The sequence below is a fragment of the Channa argus genome, chromosome 22, assembly GCF_033026475.1.
Source record: "Channa argus isolate prfri chromosome 22, Channa argus male v1.0, whole genome shotgun sequence".
In the NCBI taxonomy this organism is placed as follows: Eukaryota; Metazoa; Chordata; class Actinopteri; order Anabantiformes; family Channidae; genus Channa; species Channa argus.
In genome coordinates this window covers 5450022-5472694 of record NC_090218.1, presented here as the reverse complement: position 1 = coordinate 5472694, position 22673 = coordinate 5450022, and the positions used below count along the sequence as shown (strand labels likewise).

Sequence of the window (22673 nt, the reverse complement as noted above, 5' to 3'; positions counted from 1 at the left end):
GTCGAGCGCCACACAGCCTCGGCGGCGTCAGCCTGGCTGGAACCGCAGCGCCTGCATACAAGATCCCTCCGCCTCCCCCCCCCCCGGAAGTTTCTCAGGATTTCAGATTCAGGCCTCGTAGCAGAAACAGCAGCAGCACGTGCGCACGCGTGCGCGTCACCTGAGCATTCAGACAGTCTTAGCTGAGGCCCGACAGAAAAGCAAACCCACCTGTTCTCGTTGTCCGCACTATTCTAACGTCCCCAGCATAAAATGCTCTCATCGTCTGTTACACCTGTATCTTTTACCAAGTTAAATGTTAGTGTGAGTTCTTTGGTAAGATTGTTGCCTTTTCTCCCACACTTTCTTCATTAATTAGTGTGTGTTTATTTGTTGGCTTATTTGGGTCTAATAACCTATTTATAGTGAATAAGTTGGGGGATGATAATGGACGTGACATGCAGCAGTTTAATCAGGTAGTTGGCTTCACAGGAGGTTTTCACAGTCTCCCTTACTGTGCTGGAACCTCTACTGATTGCTATCAATAACTGTATGAGTGCCTATATTTTATGGGTTATTATCATTTCACGGTCATGCGCGCACACGCACAATAACATGCACCTGTCGCTTAAAAATGTGAAAGGAGGAACTATCCGCCGTCTTCCTCCAGATGCTGTGGAATCATGACTTGTGTTTTTTCTCTCGCTCTCTCTTTGTCTCGTAGGAATCAAACTGGCTTCATTATCTATTGTTTGGAGCCATGCAGAGGTCTTTCCCATTGCGGATGGATACAATCCTTTATTGGGAGTGCCGTGACTGGTCCAGTTAATGACGCAAGCCCGGCTGGCGACACTGAGTCTACAAGTTTGACATTTTCACAGTTTACAGCAACTGCCGCGGAACGTAACAATACTCCAGCACAAAGTGAAACCACTCTGGGGATCCGGTCTAAGACCTTATGATTTTTTTTTCCGACCACCAGGTGGATCATCAAAATCCACAAACAGAATCAGCTGCCGGTCTGTGTCCCCATGGTCGTTGCAATAAAGTCCGATAACCACAGTCTGGTCCGACTGGACGCAAGCAGGTCTCAAGGAAAAACTTTTAAAGCTAAAAAAAAAAAAAAAAAGGATTTTTCTCTCTTATTAGCAATACATATAATATGAAAACAGCTTATGATACACCTCACCTGCACTAAATATATAGAGGATATTTTGGCATCACATGGAAGTTGAATGAAGTAAATTTCCCGCAGTGAAATCAGACCCAGATCAGCGTATTAAATATTCCTCATTAATATTTAATTCATTACTTTTTTAGGGGGGGCAGGAAAATAGAAATGTGCAGGCGGATTATGAGTCATCGCCTCTGTACCCAGCCCGTCTTTACCCAGCGACCAGACAAGAAGGGTACAAACAGGATATGTGCTCCCCGGGGCTCCGGGAGGCCCCAGAGACATCCGCATCAGCACGAACTGTAGACCTCAGGCTTGCATAAGAAAACACCACTATGAAGAACTTAATTTACTCAGACCACAAAATCGCTTGCTGGGCACTTTCCAAGAAGATGTCCACATGAGTTTTAGAAGAAAGACAAAGGGATGACTTTGGTGATACTGTGATCCCGGGTTTCCCCACTCTCTGTCATACCAAGGAAAACTCAAGACTCATGATATAAAAATTCATACAGCTGATTCCAGCTAACTTAATCTCTGTTGAATCTATTTTTACACCAAAACATTAAGTGCAGTAAAATCCTTCAGATCTCTATAAAACTTTACATATATTTTTCTGACCGTACTCTCAGCTGTCTGTCCCTCTGTGAACCAGTGATGAAAGCAGTAATGCATTATCACATTGTGAAGCCCTGTGTGTTAAGATAATGCATCTGTCAAATTTTCCAGTGAGATACCAAACACTTTAACAAAGACTACATAAAGAAACAGGAAGCGGACTGATAGAAGGCAAGGGAAAAAACTTACTAAAGTTTCAAAGGTTATGAAAATGTTACCCACAGTGTAAAAAAAAAAAAAGTTACATCATGATTTTTACAAACGAATACACACTGCAAGTCATAATCTATAGGAGAGTTGTTCTGCCCTCTGATGCCCCGGTGGAAACTGAAGGTCTTCAGTAAAGAGCTTTACAGGCTTTTTCTTCAGTCAGGAGCGAAAACTATATTATGATGTTGCTACTGTTCTCAAACAGACTTTTTACAAAGTCACAGAAAAGCCACGTTGGTGCAGTTTGTTTGGACTTTTAGTAGTAGGATGGCAACTAATGATTATGATTATCACATTTAGTCATTGGCCATTGCCTATTAACATATCCCTGAGCTCTAGGCATCAATATCACATAATCAGACCAAGACTCCAAAAACCACAAATATTAACATCCAACCAACTGGATTTATCATTTTTCATCTTTACATAAAAATCACTTACATTGTTGTTCTATATACTGACTAATTGATGTGTTGCTCCTCATTGGTTTGTTTAACAATGATAATCAAATCATAATTAACTTCATTAACTTGTTTTTATTTTAGTTTGACTCATTCAAGCACCTCTCTTTTGTCAAATCTCATAATATACGCAGTCTACCTGTCACATCTGGGTACAAAGATTGTAAGATTGTAAGATCCCATACATTTCCCCACACGTGTTGCTCTCGGCTCATTGCCCACAAAATAAACATGTAACTTAGTGCACGGATCAGTCATACAACCATTCTGTAAGCTGTGCCCACAGAAATGTGCCCAAAACAGTGGCCATCACAAGCCATTAACAGATTTAAAAAAAAAAAAAAACAAAGAAAAATAAAGGCAGGACCATAAGAAACTCAGAACTGTGTCATTACTTCACATCCAGTGACTTAAGGAAGGGAGAAGGATGTGATGTAGTTTGTTGATTGCTGTTGATTATGGCAAATGATGCACAGTTTTTAATCCCACCTTATCCAAAGGTTTGATGGTCCTATCATAGGCTGTCTCTATGGTACCAGGGCTTATCTGATTGGCTACTCAGTCTTATTTGTTGACTGCAGTTTCCAGGCTCCGGTGATGTAGCGCAAGCGGATAAAAACCACGTCTCTCCCCATCTGCAGCCAGCTCCAAAATGGAACCAGCTTGGATCCTGGCAGAGCAAAGACACAGGTGCTTAATTCTCAAACGATGGCCTTATATCATGCTCATTACAATTTGCCAAAGCCAGAAAAAAAGTCAAGTGGAGCTGTGAACCAGTAAACCAATGCATTTGCCAGAGTCAAAAACAAAAGCATGGAACAAAAAGTGACAATAAAATATAACCACCACCAATATGCAATCCTTAACAAAATATTAAATAAGGAATAAATAGATATATATAAACAGCTGAGTGCAACACATATCTCTTAACTTTAAAATGACAGTAAAACATTAATTATTTCCTGTCAAAAGCCAGTACAAATAAAAATGCTCTGGAAAACTCTAAAGGAAGTTTCCTAGCTCCTCTGTTATTTATTTTATTTTTTTCCTCAGGCCTCTACTTTTTGGAAAAAAATTAGCATGTCCACTTTTCTTCCATGTTTGGATTATGGTCTTCACATTTGGTACTACTTTCCCTAAAGTCCTTAAGTCTTTTTTCAGAAAGAAACCTGATTTTATGTATAAAAAAAAATAATTTCTTACACTGTTTATCAAGAGGGATGAAAACTTTTAACTGATATAATTTATATTTGACTATAACTTTCTTTTTATGCACTCTGAGCATTTTAGTTATTTCCAATGACAGAAGAACATTTGTACTAGCTCAATTTGAATTTATTATAGAAAGAAAACATGTTTTTCAATTTTTCCATTTCAACATAAGGGGTTGCACAAGTGTTCACACAACCGTAGAATCCACCAATCACAGACTTGCAAACACACAGCAGAGATATTTGAAAAATGACACACAGGTGGCACAGTGAGAGGAGACATGTTCACACATTCCATGGAAAACCCACCTTCTATTTCAGTCCAGTTGACTGCCACCTCTGCTATGGGGATTTTAAAACACTGGGCAATATACAGGAGCTCCACATCAAAGGCCCTGTGAAACAAGCGCACAGAGGTTTACAAGTTGCAGTAAAATTCATGCATTACTACATTGTTATTTTTTGTTTTGTTTATGCAACTCTGTGTTATCACTATATTTGCATTTACCATCTGCTGGAATATAGAGAGCATTTGACTAGCTATCAGTCACTAAATGAAAATAACTCCCATTTATCACATAAAGCTCCCTGCTCCGTGTCTAGTTCGGCATGTTTATCAGAGATATGTTTGTAGGCTGCAGTGTCTGTTCAGGCAACGGTGGAGCTTTTCTTCTTTTAACAGCTTATGGGAGCTTCAGGTTCATTATGTCATAATGAGAAAAGTTTGTTTCAATGATACACATTGCTTTTTTGAAATAATGAGAAAGGTTTCTCGGACAATGGACTTTGATACAAAAAAAAGGTGGGTATATTACGAAAAATATCTTGTAAAGTGGAAAGGATACCTATGGTAAAAACAAGAACTTGAGGAATATGTTTTTTTCTTCTTGGTAGCAACCATGTATTGCAGGACAAACTGCCATCACCACAACATCATGATTGAGTTCTTACCATCGCTCTACATGCAGAGAAGAGAAGGTCTTAAGTGCAGCCTCACGTGTGAAAAGCTTGAAGCCGCACTGAGTGTCCCTGATCCCTCTCACACAAAAGAACCACACCAGAAAGTGGAAGCCATACATGAGGAACGTACGAAACACAGATCGCTGTGGCAGAGACACAACAATTATTCAATTGTTAGATCAACATAGCCTACAATGCTTTGTTCTTTAAACAGAAGAACAATTACCTGGGCTACAGACTCTTCCTCAAGGTGAGCTCTGGAACCACATGAAATGGCCAGGTTTCCCTAAATGTACAGAGAAAGAATTTCTTTTAGAAAGGCCCCGTACTTACCTTTTTCTTTCAATATGTGTATATGAGAAAGAAAAGTAAGAGACTAAACGCCACCATACCGGTTTTGGGTTGAGCTCATTCAGTCCAGCCTCCACTTTCTCAATGTCAGAAAACTTTGTGGCTCCATCAGCATCTGCCATCAGAATGACTTTCCCTCTGGAGCTCAGAGTTCCCTTTAAGTGAGCAAAATTTGTGACAATTAAACTCCTCACTACGGCTTCTGAGCACCATTCAGCTAAATGTTAGTTTGACAGCCTCACCATCCGCACAGCTCCGCCTTTGCCCCTGTTCTTCACCAACGTCAGGACACGGACTTTATCTGCACCATACTTTCTTGTGTACCTCAAACCAACCTGGCAGAACATCACAATAGTGTTTACTCACAAGGCATAGAATTACTGCTATCACTTTGAAATGTTTAGCTGGGCAAAAGTAAGCTGTGCAATAATAAAATCCCTGGTAACATATTCCAAAAAAAGTTTAAAATGATTACCTCTGTGGTTTTGTCTTTGCTGCCATCGTTAACAACAATGACTTCATAGGTAAAAGATGGGTTTTGTTTCTGCAAGAAGGAAATACAAATTTAGGCTTCACAAGGAAACTTTTAAAGTCTAATGCTACCACCTACTGGCATCTTTGAGAATAACTCATTCAGCTCTAAGAGTGCTGTTTCTTTTTGATTTTCAAAGGATGAAAAATTAAAACAGATCTGTTTTAATTTAAGCTAACAGTGTCCATATGAGGCTAAGCACTTACCTGTCTGTTTTCCAAGTACTGCAAAGCTTCATCCAACATCACAGGCACTGTAATGACCCACAGAAACACACATATTAGCACCAAACTTCCTGCAGGTGCACAGTGAACAACCAACCAGCTGACGGTCTTCATCTTTCAACAACAAATCTGTATTTGAGGAAAGCCAGTTGCTAATTGGTTTTTAACAGCTAATGCTCTATATACTCCAATTGCACAGGTGCTTAAATGTACTTAAGTTGTAAGTATACCTTACGTTTTTAATCCATTGCTTTTTTTGCCTTAAGTTGTGGATATGCTGGAATTTGTAAGTTTCCAGTTGGGATGAATAAAGTATTTTTCTATTTATCTACCTATCTAATGTCACTGCATAAAGCATTGGCATAATATTTCTCATAGGAATTTAGTTGTACCGTGATCACACTTACTTCGGAGTTCTTCATTGTAGGCCGGGATCACCACAGACATCTCCCTGGAGTGGGGATCATGCAGGCTGGGAAAGAGCTCCTTCTCTCCCGTGGCAGTGAGGAAGTATTTCTCATTTTCATGCCGTGTCACGTTCACCATCCCAGCAGTAACATGTGCTAATACGAGCACCTGAACAGAAGTAATTTGCAGTTGCAGTAAGGTAATTAAATTCTTAGCAAAGAACAAGCACCTTTTATACAATTCCTGCAACAAGTCCATCTGAAGTCTTTGGCAGGAGTCATGTTTTGAGGTTGATCAGGATGTTTTTCATCGTTGTCATGCTTTAAACGTAAGGCCTCACACCTTCTTTCTGTTACATGCCGTTAATGTTGCATTTATGTCATAAGTTTAAATCAATTTGTTTGTTTGTCACTTTGGATTATAGAGTAAAGTTTTGCGGACTCTGGAGAAACGAGAAGGCAAATTATTGCCAGCTACTCTTGCTGCTGTTTTGGAGCGACTTCCTGGGCATTATGTGCTTAGTGGTACTGTAAACTGCCCCGGCATAAACTTAAGCAGAGGAACCGAGTCACAAGATAAATAAGGAGCTAGTGTATAATATACTACTCTTTTTTTTTAAACATGGAAAAAGTAGGCTACACGGAGACGAAACTTTCTCTGAACCTGTCAGTCTGTGATCGCAAACACCGGGAATCGGACTACTTTTGCGCCACACTAAAATTACAGTTCTACCAAACACAACGCTGACTCAATAATAACGGTTATAATTACTTACCACAACCAAAGCCAAAACGGCCAGTGCGACTAAGGCCTGAACTATTACACAGAGGAAATCCATTTTCCATAAGTGAGCCTGCGGCCGCACACAGACCGCCAACGAGCCTCGCTACACAGCTAGCTTCCCTTCCCCTCGCTTTGCTTCGCGTCTTGCAGGTGCTGTCGTGACTTCGCAGGACATACAGGCGATAACAGGTTTAGACGACTGTGTAATAGCTGGACGTTCTAACTACGAGCCCTTGTATTCCCATTACTCTGCATGCAGTTCAATGAGCTCAACTTCCAATCACAACTGCACACAACACAGACGCGGAAGAATCACGTTTTTCTCGACACATCATCAGTTTGAGGCAAGAGAACTACGAGCAGCAAGACGGACACTGACACCTGGTGGTCAGGGGTGTGAACAATAGCAAGGACGCTGCGGTTTTTGTTTGTTTGTTTTTGTTTTTGAATTGGAATTTTCCAAATAATGAAGAATATGAATATGATTTTTTTCTATGTATTTATATTTGTAATTCGGATGAGGCAACCCTATCTCAAATCTTTGAGCCAAAAGGCTTCTGATTTTAATTTTTATTATTTATTTTTATGCTGTTTAAATTATTTAGGTACAGGATTTAATTAAAATGGTCATCATTTACATAAAAGTATTAAAAAGACAATATGTACTTTTTGTCTATGCATAGTTTTCCCGCACAGCATCGAAAATAAAGTTATGTTCAACATATAGTGTAGTTACTTGTAACAGCGGAATTACATGTAGCCAACAACATGCCCAAAATTAAAAACTGTGATAAAAACAATCAGGCGATATTCCAATAATCTGCGGAAATGTAGGACTTTTTAGGACGCGTTTCTTCCTACCGGCTACCGTAAGTGCGTACACCAATCCCACGTGGTCAATCAAAACATCATGGCGGCTGGTTTCAAGTAAGATTGGAGAGACTGTAGCAGTCACACCTAAAATAATACTTTGTATTTGTTTTATTGGTAACAATGAAAGTGTAAATAGAACTATATTAGATGCAATCTTTGGCTGTTGATTGAAAATAAAGAATCGGCTTGACAAAGCTGCAATAGCGCACTTCATTCAGACCTGTTGGTGGTGTTCTATTCTGCTGATGACTGCTGTACATTTAGTCTAGTTTACTTTTATCTGACTGCTAGTTAGCTAACACGTGACAAAAGTGGTAAATAGCCAGTTTTATAGGCCATTCCTCAGAGTCTTGTTTTTATTTTATCTGTGTATCTGTCACATGAGCGATTTTTGAATTACAGGCGAATTACCTTGTCAGTCAATAAATGTGTGTTTGAGAATTTTACTCTATGTAAGTCAATAACTTCTTTCTTCCTCTTTCCTTTAAAATTACAGGACCGCTGAGCCTCTGGAGTATCATAGGACTTTTCTCGTAAGTATTAAAAAAACACTAAGGTTTGATAAACCTCGTTCCACTGACTCAATTGTTCCCCCCTTCCTCTTTATCATACATGTTAGTTTCAGCATTCAACACTCAGATGTTCCCTTTTCAGAAAGAAAACTGTCGACCAGATGGACGCGAGCTGTCTGAATTCAGAACCACCACACTGAACATAGGTGAGACCTCACAGTGATTCTTGATTATTTACTGTATAATTGCTGTGTTTTTATTTTATTCTAAAGTCTGTATGTGATAATGTTTTCCTCGTCCAGGGTCCATTTCCACAGCGGATGGCTCAGCTCTGGTGAAGGTTGGGAACACCACAGTCATCTGTGGGATTAAAGCGGTAAGGGATCATGAACGGAGCAGTTAAAAACCTTGTTTCAATCCATCTGAAGCAGGAAAACTAATATTCAGGGACTTCTTGTGTTTCCTCATCCCCAGGAGTTGGCAACCCCCACAGTGGAGACACCGGGTAAAGGCTACATCGGTAAGTGCAGCACAAAGGTGTCAGGTGCTGGTTCAAGGCAAAGAAACAACAGGTGGATCACAGAGTCAAAATCTGTATTCATTAAAACATTGTTATGGCATTTTCATTACTAAAGGGCTTTTTGTTTTGTTTTTTAACCGCTGACATACGGTCATGTATTGAGCCATATTCTCTTTTGACATATTACTGAAGAAAAAGTGAAGGAGTAATAATTGCAGTTTTAGCCGTTTGTGTAAATGGATTTATTTATATCTTCTCATTCTAATTCAATAAGTTAGTAAGGTGTAGGTGGCTTACTGTCCTTTTATTTATTGCGGAATATATGTAAGTAGATGTCATTTTAATTTGTTACTAAGTATAGTTTTCTATGGAATGCAGGAAGAATAATTCCTGATAGAATAACAATCATTTCTCCATCCTTTTTAGTACCCAACGTGGACCTCCCACCTCTGTGTTCATCTCGATTTCGGCCGGGTCCACCAGGAGAACAAGCTCAGGCTGCCAGCCAATTCATTGCTGACGTAATTGAAAGGTGTGGCAGAATTTGATACGCTTTGCTTAGTTTTTCACCTGACACTGCTTTATAACGATTGTTAGTTTTGGTTTTGCAGCTCTGAAGTGATACAAACAGAGGACCTGTGCATAGAAAGAGGAAAGGTAAATCCAGATCAATTCAACATACACTGGTGCTGTGGAATTGTGAATGTCTTTGGACTCATTGATTCTGATTACAGCTCTGCTGGGTGCTCTACGCTGACATCATGTGTCTAGACTATGATGGGAACGTGTTGGATGCTTGCATCATTGCTCTGCTGGCTGCCCTGAAGAACAGTATGTGCAGTGACAGTTGGTGACAGTAGCTTTACAGTTAGTGTAATTGACAGGTTACCTGTGCCTTTACCACATATTCACTCACGCAACTATGCCGCCTCCCCTATGCTGATCTTGTTATTTAGGCCTCTTCCACAAATGAATACATAATTTTTTCAGCTGCTTATATATTATATGTATTAACTTGACATTTTCCCCGCACAGCGAAACTCCCAGAGGTCACCATCAACACTGAGACAAGTGCACCTGAAGTGAATTTAGAAAAGAGATGTGAGCTGCATATTCACAAACATCCAGTAGGGGCCTCTTTTTGTGTCTTTGATGAGTAAGTAAATGATTTTCAGTTGCTCCATTCAAGTCAACAACAGGAGGAATCAGTTTTCATAGTGTATGTGTGATTCTGACCCTTTGCAGCTCTATACTGATTGTAGACCCCACAGCTGAGGAGGAGAGTCTGTCGACTGCTCAGCTTACTGTTGTGACAGACGAGGAAGGCCGACTCTGCTCTGTACATAAACCAGGTGAGAAATGCAGTATTGCATGATGCAGGTTTGTTGCTTGTGCTGGTGTTACTCATTTTAAATGGACCTACTGTAGCTTTGTATTGCGTGTGATGATGAGTAAAGGAAGACAAAGTCAACCATCTCTCACAAGATGAACGATTGACTGATTGATTGTGAAGTATAAATGAAATTAAAAAACAAATGTAACATCGCCACCAACAATCTTTGTCTCTTGCTCAGGTGGGACCTCACTATCGGGAGAAAAGCTGCAGGAGTGTATCGGTCGAGCAACAGTGCGACAGAGAGAGATCCAGAAACTCATTGACAAAGTCTTGCATAGTGTAAAGACAGCCCAATGAAGAGCCTCAGACGTAGCTTTTTTTATCTAAAAGCTGTATTTTCCACTGTCAATATATATTCTTTTTTAATAACAATAAAACTGCTGACAAAGACTGCTTAAAAAATTATTTCTCAGTGTCCAGAAATGTCTCGCACACACACTTAGCTGATGTCTCGTAAGAATACGCTCATGGCTCCTGAACTAAATAAAAGAAAATGCCTTTTCAAAATGTACTGTACAAAAGCAGGTACACTGCCTTGCATGTAGATCTTGATTCCTTGGTTGAGCCCTGCGCCAGGATTGCTAAGAGAAGAAAGACTTCCAACAGACTGAGAGGTAGAGAGCTGCCCCCAGGCACTACTCCAAAATCAGATTTGCATTTTCACATGTAATAGTTATATGAAGGATTTGGTGTCAATTAACTCAACTGGGATCCATGCTTAAAGGGCAGTTTTTACTGGGGAGGGGATCAACCAAACAGAGGTAAGAGGATCAGGCAGGCTCATGAGGAATCCTCTCAGTCCATGGGGCCTCCATAGAGGAAAAAAAAAGTCTTGCTCAAGGGGCAATTTGTTATTGTGGAAGACTGCTACCTACAAGAACCATCTTTTTCAGTTTCATCTCAAAAATATCACTAAGGTTCTTCAAGTGTAGCGCTTCCTTTTCTAAAAAACACCTGTAAGATGGGCACAGTTTTGGTTCTCCAAGACCTCTGACAACCATTACATACAAACTTGTCACCTATAAAAAGGCAGAGGACAAATTAAAGTTTTTCGTCTGCAGTCTCCACAGTGAGGCAGACAAATAGCACAGTATGAATCATTCATTTCCTTGTGTAGCTGGGGGAGGGGTTTTAGTGTGAATTCAGTCTGTCATGACTTAGGGAGGGGCTGTGGCGTGCTCCTCTTCCTCTTACTTCTTGGTTGGCTGGCGGTATGTTGCCGTGGCACTCCCCCCTGAGGAGCTGCTGCTCCCATAGCCATTTGCTGCTGCTGCATTTGGTGCTGCAAGAATTGCAACTGTCCAGTGCAGAAAGAAATATGAAAACAAAATCAGAGGCCATTCAGTAAGTTATACCAATCAACACAACATATGTTTTTATCTAAAGTGTGTGTAAGCATCCGCAGCATGGTTAAAAACAGTCACTGGCGCCAGTGTTGAGCAGAGTCCCTCACTGAAACTGGAATCTGATCGTATCTGAAGTTTACCGGCAGTATTTTCACACATCTTTAAGTGGCATGGGTTAGTGAAGCTGAATTAGCCTGGTCAAACATACAAGAGGAGCGTGTGGAGAAACTCAGAAGATTGGTTAATGGGTTGTGGGGGGTGGGGGGTGGGGGTGGGAAGAAAAGGATACAGAGTGTGGGCGGGTCAGGGTGTGTTGGGGAGTGTGGCAGGACACAGTCAAGCAGCACCAGTGGCGTTCTGGAAACACAAATTACTGGCCGTGATCCTGGAAACTTCAGTCATGCAGCTTAGCAACCATGCTTTTTGCTCAGAGTAAGTCAGCAACTTCAACTGGTCCAAACATTTTTAACACCTTAAACTTCATGCTTCCAGTGGAACAGCTTATTATCTCTAATTACTCACAATGCAGCCGGCAACATTTCAACAGTATATACCCAATGACAATAATTCAGATCCTGTCGCTATGTGCTTTGTAAGAACATGCCACCCCACTTTGACCCGCTGTTAGTTGCTGCCATTGGAAGTGCCACAAGCTCTGCTGTGTTGGTTGTTGGAAGTACTGGGACTGCCATGAGCTATGTCAAACAACATATTAACCAAACATACAACACAAGATGGAGTAAATGGTGTGGATTTACAACAAGAAAAAAATAAGTCCACAAGGCATGTGGTGAAGGAGAATTTTGATGAAAGTAAGACCTATCAAATACTATGTGTTAGAAGGAGAAAGCATTAGGAAAATATTCAATTTTACAGTATATAAAAGGATATAATCAATTTTTCAGTCTAATATGCTTTAATTCATCCTTCAGTGCATATGGCTGGTTTTCAATCCCTTCAAATTCATCTTTGTAGGGGCCATATATGTGTTTTTATTCAGACTTCAAATAAACAATTGTTTGTTAAGTGTTTTACTCAGGTCTGATGAGAGTACTACCCAAAAAAAAAGGGATTCTGTTTTTTTCCAGAGTTTATACAAAATTGAATGTTGACTTATCTATATCCCTCAAAGCATGTAGTGTAGCACAACATGCACCTGCCTGATAAATAAAGGCATGGAGAGTTGGCTGATCAATCTTTTCTCAGTGTATAACTCCTACAAAAGTGTATATGTGTATATAGATGTTAAAGTTGCTGTATTACTTGGATCTGTGGCTGGTGCTGCTGCTGAAGCCTTGGAGAAGGCAGCGGGGGCCCAGACCCGTCCAGCCCACAGCCCAACTGGGACAGCACTAAGGGGGGGAGGAGGGAGAGAGGGAGCCCCACAGGGTAAGGTTGTGATGGGCAACAGGGAGAGAAGCAGAAGAAGGAATGGCGTAAAGGATGAAGAGAGACAACAGACACAGAAAAAGGGAAATAAATGAGGATGAGGGGGAGGATGTGTATGTCACAGTGACGATAACGAGACACATGGAAAGAGGTGAAAGTGAGTACAAAAGAGGGAGTATTGCCAGCACAGGTAAAAAAAAAAAGATGTAGATATTTTTAAAATGAATTATGGACAAACAGCATGAATAAAAGGACAGACAGTGCAAAAGAGAAAGATACAAGGGTGGAGGCAAGAAACAAAAACAAAAAAAAAAAAAAAAAAGGAAAAAGAAAATGTAGCAGAAAAGAAGGGGATGTTGAGTCTCTCCTGTGAGGTGTTACATGCTCCGTTGACAGGAACAATGACTTACTTCAGCAACATTACAGACAAAAGAGTCCTAATGTACAATATTTACAAGAATGAATACATTAGTAAATCTTAACTAAATAGTTAGTGACATGGTGGCATTTCTTTTGGAAAATGTTTAGTGGCTCAATAAGGAGAAATGTTTTAGAGTAATTTGTCTGTGTTTAGTTCGTGTATCTGTGTGTGTGTGCGTGCGTGCGCGCATGTGGGGTGGGTCATACCTGCCGGTGGAGACATGAAGCCTCCCAGGTTGATGACCGCTGTTTGCTGGTTTCCTAAATTTTGATCTGATCCCTGGTCACCCTGCCAACAAAGTCAAAGATAAAACAGGACCATGAGATCATCGCACATGACTGACATCCCCCTTTACTACCATCACAAAATCCTTCGACTACATACATCTGAGGAGGTACAAGTACAATGTCTTACCAGAAAATATATTTACTCAATCATTTCAAACCTTTTTCAGTTCAAGAGCTCTAAGCATTAGTGAACCTTGCCATTAACCATGGGACAAAAAATATAAGGAAGAAACGGACAAATAACAATCAAAACACTATTTTGAATAGTAGTAATAGTAATAAGAATGTTTTATATTATTTATCTAATTATTATTGGGACTGAGCCTCATCTGAAGGTTTAAATGAGCAAGGCTCCAGTCAGTTGATTATGAGGTGTTTTAGCAGTGGTTACAGCTTCTCTTACAGAACTTTCTGACTGTATCACCTTTACACTGTCCAAGCTGTTTGTCCATTTTCCCTTGCAGATTGGTTCATACTTGCTCATATGTGTCAGAAAGAGCATCTCAATAGCAGTAATAAGTTCATGCAATACATTTTCCATAGTAACTCTGGACAGGGCTTTCCCTGGGTCACTAAAGCACTTTTAAATTCTTACTCTATCATTATCCTGCTGGACCACAAATTCATTTCTGATTCTTCTTCGTTTTTGAGTTCTGGGTACATTTTGCCAGAATATATTGGTCTTTGGCTCATTTGTTTCTTCCCAAATAGGAATTCTGCTTTGTGTGTGTGTATGCTTACAATATGTCTGCATGCAAAAGTGACTGTGTGTCTCACCGTCTCCCCCTGCTGTTGAGGACTGGAGGTGGCTGACTGACTCTGCTGTGGGGAGAACTGAGACAGCTGCTGTTGCTGCAGAGAGTTAAAGATGGGGATCTGAAAATGTAAACCAAAAGCACACAGACAGAGAACAAATAATTTAAAAGAACATGACATAAGGGGAGATAAAGATTAAGAAAGATGGAGTGAAGGTAAAACGGAGGGAAAAAATGATGCAGATGTAAGCAAAAGTGTGTGAGATTAGAGGAGAATATGAAAACTTTTTAAATACACCCCTTGCTTCTACATTTTTCAGCAAAGTATTTGCCAAGAGACTCTTTGCATCTCACAAGGTTGAAGGTGGCATGAAACTGTCTAATCAATTCAGGGCACCACATACAAATGCACTCATGGCACTACAGCAACCTCATAAATGATATTTTCTTTATGGCACATACAGCGAGGTGGCAGAAATAAGAACGGTCAGGAAATTAACCTGTATACACTGATCAACACTCCAGCTGAAGTTCATGCCTTTAATTCTGTTGCAAACTAACTCATACACAGTCATACCTGTAGTAAGTTCAGTGGTCTCAACCCAGCACTGTTGTTCAGGCCAAAAGGACTCCCTGGAACATAAGTGAAATTTACCACACAGAATAATACAAACACAAAACTTTCCCTACTTTACAAATACATCTCTGGGCATTTTCATAAGATGAAGTGCATGTTTAACTGAATACTGAGATAGAAGTACACTCTTCCTGTACGTCGATTACCTCTTGTGTTCCCATATACTTTTTTTTCATAATCTGTAAATACTTTATTTCTATGACTCTGGTTGCCAACTAATGAAGGTAGATATTTCTTTGAATCGCTTCATCCAAGATCCCAATTTCACCTTTATGTAACAAGACATTATCTTATATAACTTATTTGATTCTTGACTCAGCCAATGTGAATTCAACCTCCTCAAAATATTCTTCAACAATACAGTTCATCCTTATACTTATACTGAAGGTTCTGCTTCTCTATAGCATGATTGTTTGTAGGCTGATAAACAAGTGGTGTAAGTCATAAGGAGGCAGGGCATTGGAATTTCTTACCAGTCTGTGCCGCAGACTGCATTGTTGGCATCAGCCCTCCAGAGAGAGGAATCCCACTCAGGTTAAGGCCTGTACCCATCATGGGGTTGGGGCTGCTATGCAGAGAGCACAGCTTAGTCATGAAAAGTGACAGTGATGAGAAAGGGACAGTTGGCAATACAGACTTCTATTACATTTTCTTACCAGACAGAGCTGACAACGTTGATGAAGTTAAGACCTGGTGTGTTGGCCATGACCTGTGACGACGTGGTTCCGGTGGTGATGGACGTACCCATGGTGGGAAGGGGAATAGTCATGACAGGAAGAGCTAGTTGTTGCTGCGCAAAAGGTGTGAGGAGGGTGGGCTGTGACTGGTTCTGCACCATGGAAGGATCTGAAGGGGTAGGGGTCACGGACAGGGGAGCAGTGAGGGAGTCGGAAGGGTGCGGGGTGGAGCATGGCGTGTTGGTGGGTGTGGGGGTGGATGGCTTGGGGGTCCCCGATCCTTAAAAGGGGAATAGGTGAAAACAAACATTTAGAAGACAGAGTAGGATACTTTTCAGCAGATTTTTACAAGTTTATTATAACAAAATTACTGACGTATTATAAAACAGATTCAGTGTTTTGCATACATAATTTGTAATTATTTCTTTCACTGCAAATGTATGACGGTGGCTTCAGGGCTGAATAACAGCCATAATTTTAACTGGCAATGATAAATCTTCAGCCATGTCAAAGCTTTACACTGTTTTCTGACAACTTCACAAAGTAGCAGGGTTTTGTTAAAACACAAAAAAAGCCTATAGCGATGCAATATTCTGTTTGCTTATCAAGTTAAGATATGTCTCTGTAGTTTCATGTTTATCTGGTTTTGTTTTCCATATTTCTTAATACCCAGATTCTCATCAAAATTATTTTTGATCTGGAAAACTTTGAAGCTGATAAGAGACATGCCAATACAGCTCATTTTCACAACTGTGCCTGATGAAAACTGCACTCACTCTGTGTGGAGCCCATGGGTGAGAGGGAGGCAGGTGACAGCAGGCCCACCTGGCCCAGTTCCATGGAGTGCTTCCTGTTGAGAGACTGGCTTTTGGCTGGTGGGGGCGTAGGACACTTGAGTAGACCACTGGTGGTTTGTGAACTGTATGGATTACCTGATGACAAAAGAGAAGCTGACATATTAACGGCACCCTTTTTAATAACAGGTAATACATAAAGAGTTGTGTTTTCATCTTTTTTCAAAGAGGGAAGAAACACTGAGCTTGCTTTATAAAGCATCTTTTTATTCCCTTGTAAAGTAATATTGAAGGAACTTTATGTATAGTATAAGTTGGTGTATATCAATTTTGTGTTGTACGTCCAACAGAAACAGAAAGATTCGGTCTGCCCCTGTGCTTTCCTGACCTCAGTCTCACCCAGCTGCTCTAAAGCTAACCATAACAGGAAAAATCCACTTATGACATTTCTGCGCTGCTAGAGTGAATCAAACTATGTTCGTTACCATTTAAGGTATGATTGCGCTCTTTTCACAACAACCTGTCTTGCCTTCTGTGTTTTGGGATTTTCTCCACTTTCCTGGATTCTTTTCAACTAACCCGCAAGAAAGAGTGTGAATGTGGTTCTTTCAATTACAAAACATATGCTGCTTTACAACTGTGTCTACTAACCCCTTTCACCTTTATGTATCTGCTTCCTTGATCTCAGGAATCATGCTAGACACACATTTTTACTAAATCTTTGTGAGAAGTAGCAGACAATGTACCTGAGGAGCAGCTGCTTGATCCTAAAGGCAGTTTGATAGGAGGGGGTCGGTGCTTTACCCCTTTTCCCAACACAGACGTCTGGACCAGTGGAGCAATACCATCACCCTGCAAATATCATCAAAACCAGTGTGTTAGCCACAATGTTCTCATTAATGGGGATTAACACAAGTGTTTATAAGACTCAATTTAATTTCATTTAGTCATTTTAAATCTTTTTTTCATCCTCATTAAAAACATCAAGGATGTTGCATAAGGTCAGGTGAATGTCCTAGTGTTGAACCTGTTGCCAGTTGGAGGTACATTCCTGGAACAACCCCAAATATTATACACATTTTTGTAACACTGGAATCACCTCTTCTTTGCTGGGGGAGGGAGGCCCCTGTCCCATGTTGCCTGAGTTATGGGACATCTTGACCTGACACTTCACATCTTTCTCATAGACTCCTTTATACTGAGTGAGAAACCTGTGAAACACACATAACAGAAAATAAATTCAATGCTCTTCAACAGCATATTCCTTAAAAACAGTGTATTTGACAGGTTTAGAATCTCAACAAAAGAAAACATGGCAACTCACCGGTCTGCATCTATTTTTGAGCCTATGAGAAAACTATAAATGAGAGAAAAGGGAGAATTAATTCAACATTGCATTTCAAATTCAATTATGTAGACGGAACTGCTTTCACAGACTGTCCTTACGGGGGATGTATGAGCTTCAGGTCTGCACCGTCCTCCTCTGGTTTTGGTTCTTTAGCACAGTAGATCTTCCCATACACCAGTGGGTCTCCCATTGACTGGAAGATAGACACCTTGGTCGTCTGTGCTTGGCCACCCACCTCACACTCAAATGTGTAGTCATCAACAACTTCCTGCATAAAAAGGAGGGAAAGTGCAGCAGAACGAAAAAGGTTTGTATGACTTGAATGAGGTTGAGTGGTGTCATGTTTTTGCCCAGCTGCCAGCATGTTACAGACTTTCAGAAGGCATGAGGTATGTTTAAACAAAACTTACCACTCCATGACCATTTATGGACAAAAGCAATGTTCTTGACACTATCTGCACTTCATTATGGTCTGTTTCCCAATATAGCAGAGACATGAGTACCATTTAGAAATATTTCATGTTCACTTCAGTTTTTGTGATGGAGCACAGTAGTATTTACAGGTGATCAGGCAGTGTGGTAATTTTGCACAATACAGGGGTGTGAAAAACGTTGACTTTGTTTCTTATGGAGCATTACAGATTACACACAACCACTGCTTTTTCTGACAGCAAGCAGCCATCATTGATCTGTACCCTCAGAGAATATTATTGCTGCCGTCACACTTACCTCCGCAGGCCAGATCACAGTCTTGGGATTAGAGTCCTCCAACTGTAGGGATTTTTCAACCACAGCATACTTTTCCACCTAGAGAAACACACAAACAAATCCATCTGGTTGGGTCTGCCGTACATTATAACCAGATGATGAGTTGTGTGGGTTTTAAGTGGAGTTGACGCAAGTGTTTAACACAGTGTTATAGAGGATCACTGAGCTACTTACATCAATTTCCTTCGGTACAGTTAGTTGGCAGTTGCTCTGCTTCCACATGTCAACACACTGCAAGTGATGACAGTCAAGGTGCCAGGATGACAGTGGCAAAGGAAAACAAAAGGAAGTGTGAGCAAAAACAAGTGACAGAGCTCTATGACAACATGCACTGCCCTTTGCTCAAGTTGATTAAGAGATTTTGCTCAACGGTTGTGAACAGTAAACATGCTGCTATGAAACTTTAGCTTGATTTCTGCTTTTGTTCTAGGATTTTTAACATAATGATGGCAACATTTTTCTTTAAATATAGTGTTGTACGTTACAGCGTAGATTTCGTTGTCATATAGTGGGTGTGATGACTACTTACATTTCCAATCTTTGAGATCTTCAGGTCAATGACAGGAGGAGGCTTCCTTTCCTTCCTCCTCTGAAGGTAGTCATAGAGTCGTAGCTGTGGTGGCATGGGCAGATGCGACAGCTCCTGTTGCCTGTTCAGTGCAGCTCGAGAGTGCCTCTTGAAACAGCTATGGTGTGAAACAAACACAAACAATGTGTCTAAAAAAAGCTCTAGCTTCATTCATTGATTATTTGTTTTCCCACCCGCACAGCTTTTATTCCATTAAAAAAAGAAAAGAAAAGAAAAAAGAATTAAAAAGCATTAATAAAAGCATTCTTTTCCCACTATATCAACTCAAAGTGAGCTGATTTCTACCACTGTGAGTGTATTTGTTACCGTTTCATGGAGCGCGTGTTCATTTTCTGTTTGTTGTAGAGCAGGCGGTTGGCTGTGCAGGTGACAGAAATTGACGGCTCCAGGCACAGAGGTTCAGCCGTGGCCAGAATCAGCTGACTCTCCAGCTGTAATTTGTCATCCTAAAGCAGAGAAGAAGAGATGTAACAGAATTCAAGATACCACATAGTATTTTGGTCAAGTCATTAATGATTATTGCTTATTGAAAATATTCAATATCATTTGTAATTACTGGAAAAAATATTGAATTATCAACAGTGCAATACAGTACAATATTTTGGAGTGTGATAAATGAGGATGTAGGAGTGCATTAATATAGCAGCAAAACTGAAGTGTCAGGTGAAGCCGGATATTGCTATTCGTTTCCTACTGAGAGACTTTACCTGTGTCCATTTGTGGAGGTCACTGGTCATGGCATGGACATCACAGATCAGAGTCTGCAGGGAAAAGACAGGTTTAAACACAGCGGCCCTTTTATGTTAAAGGTATATATATAAAAAAAAGTGACCTTATATACTGTCACTTTTTTCAAATCAAAATTTGATATTTGTTTTGCAGTTTGTTCTCTCACACTGTAATACACACGTTTTCCGTGTAATCTGCTGGTTTACCTGCATGGTTGGCCGCAGCAAGATGTGCCTACTCTGATAGGTGGGCATCTTTGTATTTCCAGACTGCCGGTAGTCTCTCACCTCTACTATTACACAGCCACAATGGAAAATGTTCACCTGAGACACAGTACATGTAGCAGTATGTTAGCCAACAGATGGATACTAGAAGAAGAGACTAAGCATTAAGCGGCATGAAAAACATTGAGAACTTTATTTTTAAGAACTGTAACCACACAGAGCTCTCCATAAAAATCTGAAACATCAAAATACACTATGTTTGATGTCTTCGTGAGGCATGCTTCACAGATGTAAGATTATATAACTGCAACCTTGCATTTTCAATTTACAGATAAGCACACACACACACACCTGGGATTTTTCCAGCAGATCCACCAGAATAGGTGGCAACTCCTCAGCATCCAGATACTCCAGCAGTTCTCCTTCTTCATATGGCAGACGGATTGTTTCAGAATCTAGAAAGAAACATACAAGTAAATATTGCTGATGAAATAAGTGTTAATAGATTGAAAAAATTATTCATCACCTGGGTGAACTTGAATGTAATTGTTTAACTGACATCTCTTACCAGATCCATTTTTGCCCCTGAGCATTAAAGAGTAGCCTTCATTCCCAGGGTACAAGTTGACCACCAGACATGATACAGACTCCTTAGACACTAACTTCTCCAGTAGATTCACATTTCTCCTCAAATTCTTCAGAAAGACAAATAAGAAAACTCGATTAAGAGACATTTCTGCCATATTAGCCACAAAAATCTCACAGCTATATCCATGCCAACTCTGAGTGATTAAAGTATCTTTTTTACTTTCCACCCACATTATCTTGAGTTAATGTTGTTAAGTAGTTATGTTTGACATGCTTTATTAAAAGGAAAATGTTACGGATAGGGACTATCATTGACATATGTATGTATAAATATGTATACCTCTATTGATATTCTACACTTTTGTGCACCTGACAGATAACCTTTGCATACATGTTTAAAACTATAATTAAAGTAGCTTAACTTCCATAATGTCACATTTTTAAAAATGATTATAATGCATGTCCATAATTACACAGTGATAACTGAGAATCAAGTTGCATAAGACAAACCTTTAACTCTGGCTCTTTCTCACATTCCTCTGTGTACAGCTCATAGAGCTTATGATACAGGCTTTTCCTTCCACTGGACGTAATTCTCCTTTTGGCTGGTCGTTGTCGAGCACTCTCAACAATGTACTGAATAACAGAAACATTTTATTAATAAAAGATGATACATAGTGTCTGACTGAAATAATCAGTTCGCAGTACACTTTGTAGCAGTATGCAGGTATGAATACACACTATTAGCTTATCTTTCTACAAAAATACAAAGAAGCTTAAAAACAAAATCAGCTTTTACCTCCGCTCGGTCCAATGCATATTCCAAAACTTGTTGCTGTGAATGATAAAGTAAAATTAAACAGATGTCAGTCATAATTGGTACTATCAAGAGGGTACAAAAACACTGTGCTAGGCATCCTGGATGATACAATCTAGTACAAAATATCAATCTGGATTTCTATTGAAAATGTGGAGATAAATGGCCTGTAAGGAATAAAACTTACCATTGTGGTCCACCGCCGCTGCAAGGCCAGTGATGCTGTCCTATCTGCCCCACACTGTCACCTTCCTAAAGTGACCATTCACACCCTGCACAGCAAAAGACAGCTAAGAAGACTGACGTGCGAAACTGTTTGATCTAAGTTGTCTTACCATTTGCTTGTTTTCTAAATGCTCCCGCAAAGTAAATACATACACATTCTGTCACAGAGTCGATTAAACTTAGTAGCTGAGGCTAGTGAACTCTGATGACTCTGAGGCTAGTGAAGACAGCAGCTGAATAGCAACAAGCTCGTTGATGCCTGACCGCTGAGGCTAACACGGCTAACATTAGCATGCTAGCCCGTTCCTAGTGGGCAACGCTGTAAGTTACCAGCTACGCTAATGATGTTACGTCGCCTGAGACACAACGCAACAAAGCGACGTCAATCTCGACCAACAGGATGGACTTGCCTTCTGGATTGCATAGCGATCCTATGTAACTCCAATGCAAGAAAACAAAATGAAATTGAAATTTCTGGGTCTTCATTGAAAAAAAGTCGGAGCAGCAGCCATTTTCTTCCAGTGTGACAACAACAGCTAAACTTCCGGTTTGAGCCATGGTGGGCGGGGCCACTCTGACCACTATGATACATGGAAACTGAGAGTTACCTTACATTGTCACCGTGAAGCACAGGTGTATGAAAATATTTGGACTGATTACACATTTGTCCTGGTATTTGAAGTGAAAAAAGAAAACCACTATCTGCACCAAATTCAATTTCATTTTAATTGAATTAAACTATATTTATATGGCACCAATTAACAACAAAGTCTTCTCAAGGTACTTGGAAAGTGGAGAGATGAAAGAAAAGAGCAGCAACAAAACATTGGGCAGGTTGGCAAGACCAGTAGCTGCACACTGGAAATA

The 22673-nt window shown here is 40.2% G+C and overlaps 3 protein-coding genes across 8 annotated transcripts; 1 reads left to right on the top strand and 2 right to left on the bottom strand.

Annotated features, from left to right (window-relative positions):
• Nucleotides 1-1653: 1653 nt before the first annotated feature.
• alg5 (ALG5 dolichyl-phosphate beta-glucosyltransferase) lies at nt 1654-7238 on the bottom strand. Its single transcript, XM_067492214.1, has 10 exons — nt 6904-7238; nt 6128-6296; nt 5703-5749; nt 5440-5508; nt 5207-5299; nt 5006-5119; nt 4840-4899; nt 4605-4756; nt 3963-4048; nt 1654-3112 (listed from the first exon to the last, which is right to left on the bottom strand). Exons 1-10 carry the CDS (start codon nt 6964-6966, stop codon nt 2997-2999), a joined length of 969 nt encoding a protein of 322 aa, XP_067348315.1. The 5' UTR covers nt 6967-7238; the 3' UTR covers nt 1654-2996.
• Nucleotides 7239-7764: 526 nt separating this feature from the next.
• On the top strand, nt 7765-10602 carry exosc8 (exosome component 8). 2 transcript variants are annotated; one of them, XM_067492216.1, is made up of 11 exons: nt 7765-7838; nt 8281-8317; nt 8439-8502; nt 8599-8672; nt 8771-8816; nt 9243-9348; nt 9428-9473; nt 9551-9647; nt 9852-9969; nt 10062-10168; nt 10391-10602. In XM_067492216.1, exons 1-11 carry the CDS (start codon nt 7822-7824, stop codon nt 10507-10509), a joined length of 831 nt encoding a protein of 276 aa, XP_067348317.1. In that variant the 5' UTR covers nt 7765-7821; the 3' UTR covers nt 10510-10602. The 2 variants fall into 2 exon arrangements, with proteins under 2 accessions (XP_067348317.1, XP_067348316.1); XM_067492215.1 differs by having other exon boundaries at nt 7767-7838; nt 9852-9972.
• A 556-nt stretch (nt 10603-11158) lies between these two features.
• supt20 (SPT20 homolog, SAGA complex component) lies at nt 11159-22372 on the bottom strand. 5 transcript variants are annotated; one of them, XM_067492197.1, is made up of 24 exons: nt 22217-22372; nt 21769-21853; nt 21564-21599; nt 21275-21400; nt 20736-20871; nt 20528-20631; nt 20159-20275; nt 19931-19984; nt 19530-19669; nt 19164-19320; nt 18809-18865; nt 18596-18673; nt 17965-18134; nt 17843-17875; nt 17618-17729; nt 17265-17370; nt 16501-16656; nt 15704-16004; nt 15521-15615; nt 14988-15043; nt 14433-14531; nt 13575-13656; nt 12822-12910; nt 11159-11509 (listed from the first exon to the last, which is right to left on the bottom strand). In XM_067492197.1, exons 2-24 carry the CDS (start codon nt 21769-21771, stop codon nt 11363-11365), a joined length of 2454 nt encoding a protein of 817 aa, XP_067348298.1. In that variant the 5' UTR covers nt 21772-21853; nt 22217-22372; the 3' UTR covers nt 11159-11362. The 5 variants fall into 5 exon arrangements, with proteins under 5 accessions (XP_067348298.1, XP_067348299.1, XP_067348300.1 ...); XM_067492198.1 differs by having other exon boundaries at nt 15521-15612; XM_067492199.1 differs by having other exon boundaries at nt 20745-20871.
• Nucleotides 22373-22673: the final 301 nt, after the last annotated feature.